General features: G+C 48.3%; 1 protein-coding gene across 1 annotated transcript; it reads left to right on the forward strand.

The window, feature by feature from the left end:
• Nucleotides 1-595: 595 nt before the first annotated feature.
• On the forward strand, nucleotides 596-1,723 carry KCNJ15 (potassium inwardly rectifying channel subfamily J member 15; the record flags this gene model as incomplete). The annotated part of the gene is made up of 1 exon (XM_079922855.1): nucleotides 596-1,723. One exon carries the CDS (start codon nucleotides 596-598, stop codon nucleotides 1,721-1,723), a length of 1,128 nt encoding a protein of 375 aa, XP_079778981.1.
• Between the last annotated feature and the right edge of the window lie 203 nt (nucleotides 1,724-1,926).

Consider the following 1,926-nt stretch of genomic DNA (forward strand, 5'->3'; position numbering starts at 1 on the left):
TGTATCAAGACGTATCTTATGGATGGTGCATTTTAATTATATCAGTACTAGCCCTATGCTCAGTCAACTTATTTTTAAATTTTCTATACTTGGAAATCCGTAAGAGCTGAATATACATAAATAATCATAATACTCCGTGGGATGGATTCTTGTGAGTGTGATATCACAAAGAGAAGATTAGCATCATTTTTTTGAGTGTGAATCTCTGTTTTGGCACTTTATAGCCATTATCTCATTCAACTATCACAAGAACCCTGAGAAGTAGACTTTATTTCTATATTTCACATATTAGAGATTTGAGATCCAGAAAGGTTAAATAGCTTAGCCCAGGTCTCACAGCAAATAAGTGGGAGAGGCAACATTTAACCCAGGCTTCCCTGTCTTCAGTCTGTGCTCTTCACTCCCTCCTACTGCCATCCTCAAGTACCCAGTGATTCATCTTGCCCTCAGAATTATCCTTTCTTATAAACGTCCATGTACATTCGTACTTATCTCACATGATTATCCTGTTTCTGTTTTCTGGGCATTCTACCTCATGTGACAACAATGGAACGTCTCTCTTTGTCATTTCCTTAGGTGGTCCCAAGGCCTGACCATGGAACGGATTAACATCAGTATGGCCAGGGCTACCCTGGTGAAGCACACGGCTGGAGCTGGCCTCAAGGCCAGCAGACCCCGAGTCATGTCCAAGAGTGGGCACAGCAACGTGAGAATCGACAAAGTGGATGGCATATACTTGCTCTACCTCCAAGACTTGTGGACCACCGTCATCGACATGAAGTGGAGATACAAGCTCACCCTGTTTGCTGCCACGTTCGTGATGACCTGGTTCCTTTTTGGTGTGATCTACTATGCCATTGCCTTCATTCATGGGGACTTAGAACCCAGGGAGCACACTTCAAATCACACCCCCTGCATCATGAAGGTGGACTCCCTCACGGGGGCATTTCTCTTTTCCCTGGAATCCCAGACAACCATCGGCTATGGAGTCCGTTCCATCACGGAGGAATGCCCTCATGCCATCTTCCTCTTGGTGGCACAGCTGGTCATCACCACCTTGATTGAGATCTTCATCACGGGCACCTTCCTGGCCAAAATTGCGAGACCCAAAAAGCGGGCAGAGACCATCAAGTTCAGCCACTGTGCCGTCATCACCAAGCAGAACGGGAAGCTGTGCTTGGTGATCCAGGTGGCCAACATGAGGAAGAGTCTCCTGATTCAGTGCCAGCTCTCGGGAAAGCTCCTCCAGACCCACGTCACCAAGGAGGGGGAGCGAATCCTCCTCAACCAGGCCACCGTCAAATTCCACGTGGACTCCTCTTCCGAGAGCCCCTTCCTCATCTTGCCCATGACATTCTACCACGTGCTGGATGAGACGAGCCCCCTGAGAGATCTCACCCCCCAAAACCTTAAGCAGAAGGAGTTTGAGCTGGTGGTTCTCCTGAACGCCACGGTGGAGTCCACCAGCGCTGTCTGCCAGAGCCGCACCTCTTACATCCCAGAGGAGATCTACTGGGGTTTTGAGTTTGTGCCTGTGGTTTCTCTCTCAAAAACCGGCAAGTACGTGGCTGATTTCAGTCAGTTCGAACAGATCCGGAAGAGCTCAGATTGCACCTTTTACTGCACGGATTCTGAGAAGCAGAAACTTGAGGAGAAGTACAGGCAGGAAGATCAGAGGGAAAGAGAGCTGAGAACGCTTTTGTTGCAACAGAGCAACGTCTGACGGCAGTGGTGTCGCCTCGACTTAACTCTGAGCTGCTTCCACATCTGAGCTCCCTTCAAACCCAGAGGTCACCGGGAAAACAAAAATGTGTGGACGCACTCTGAAAAACTGCACAGATGTACAGACCTGTTCCTTTGATCTGGTGTCTAAACAAGCATTCCACATCTGGGAGGGTTCCCTTTTTAAATGCTTTGTGTGATGCA

This window comes from Stenella coeruleoalba (genome assembly GCF_951394435.1).
Source record: "Stenella coeruleoalba genome assembly, chromosome: 5".
NCBI classification, from domain to species: Eukaryota; Metazoa; Chordata; class Mammalia; order Artiodactyla; family Delphinidae; genus Stenella; species Stenella coeruleoalba.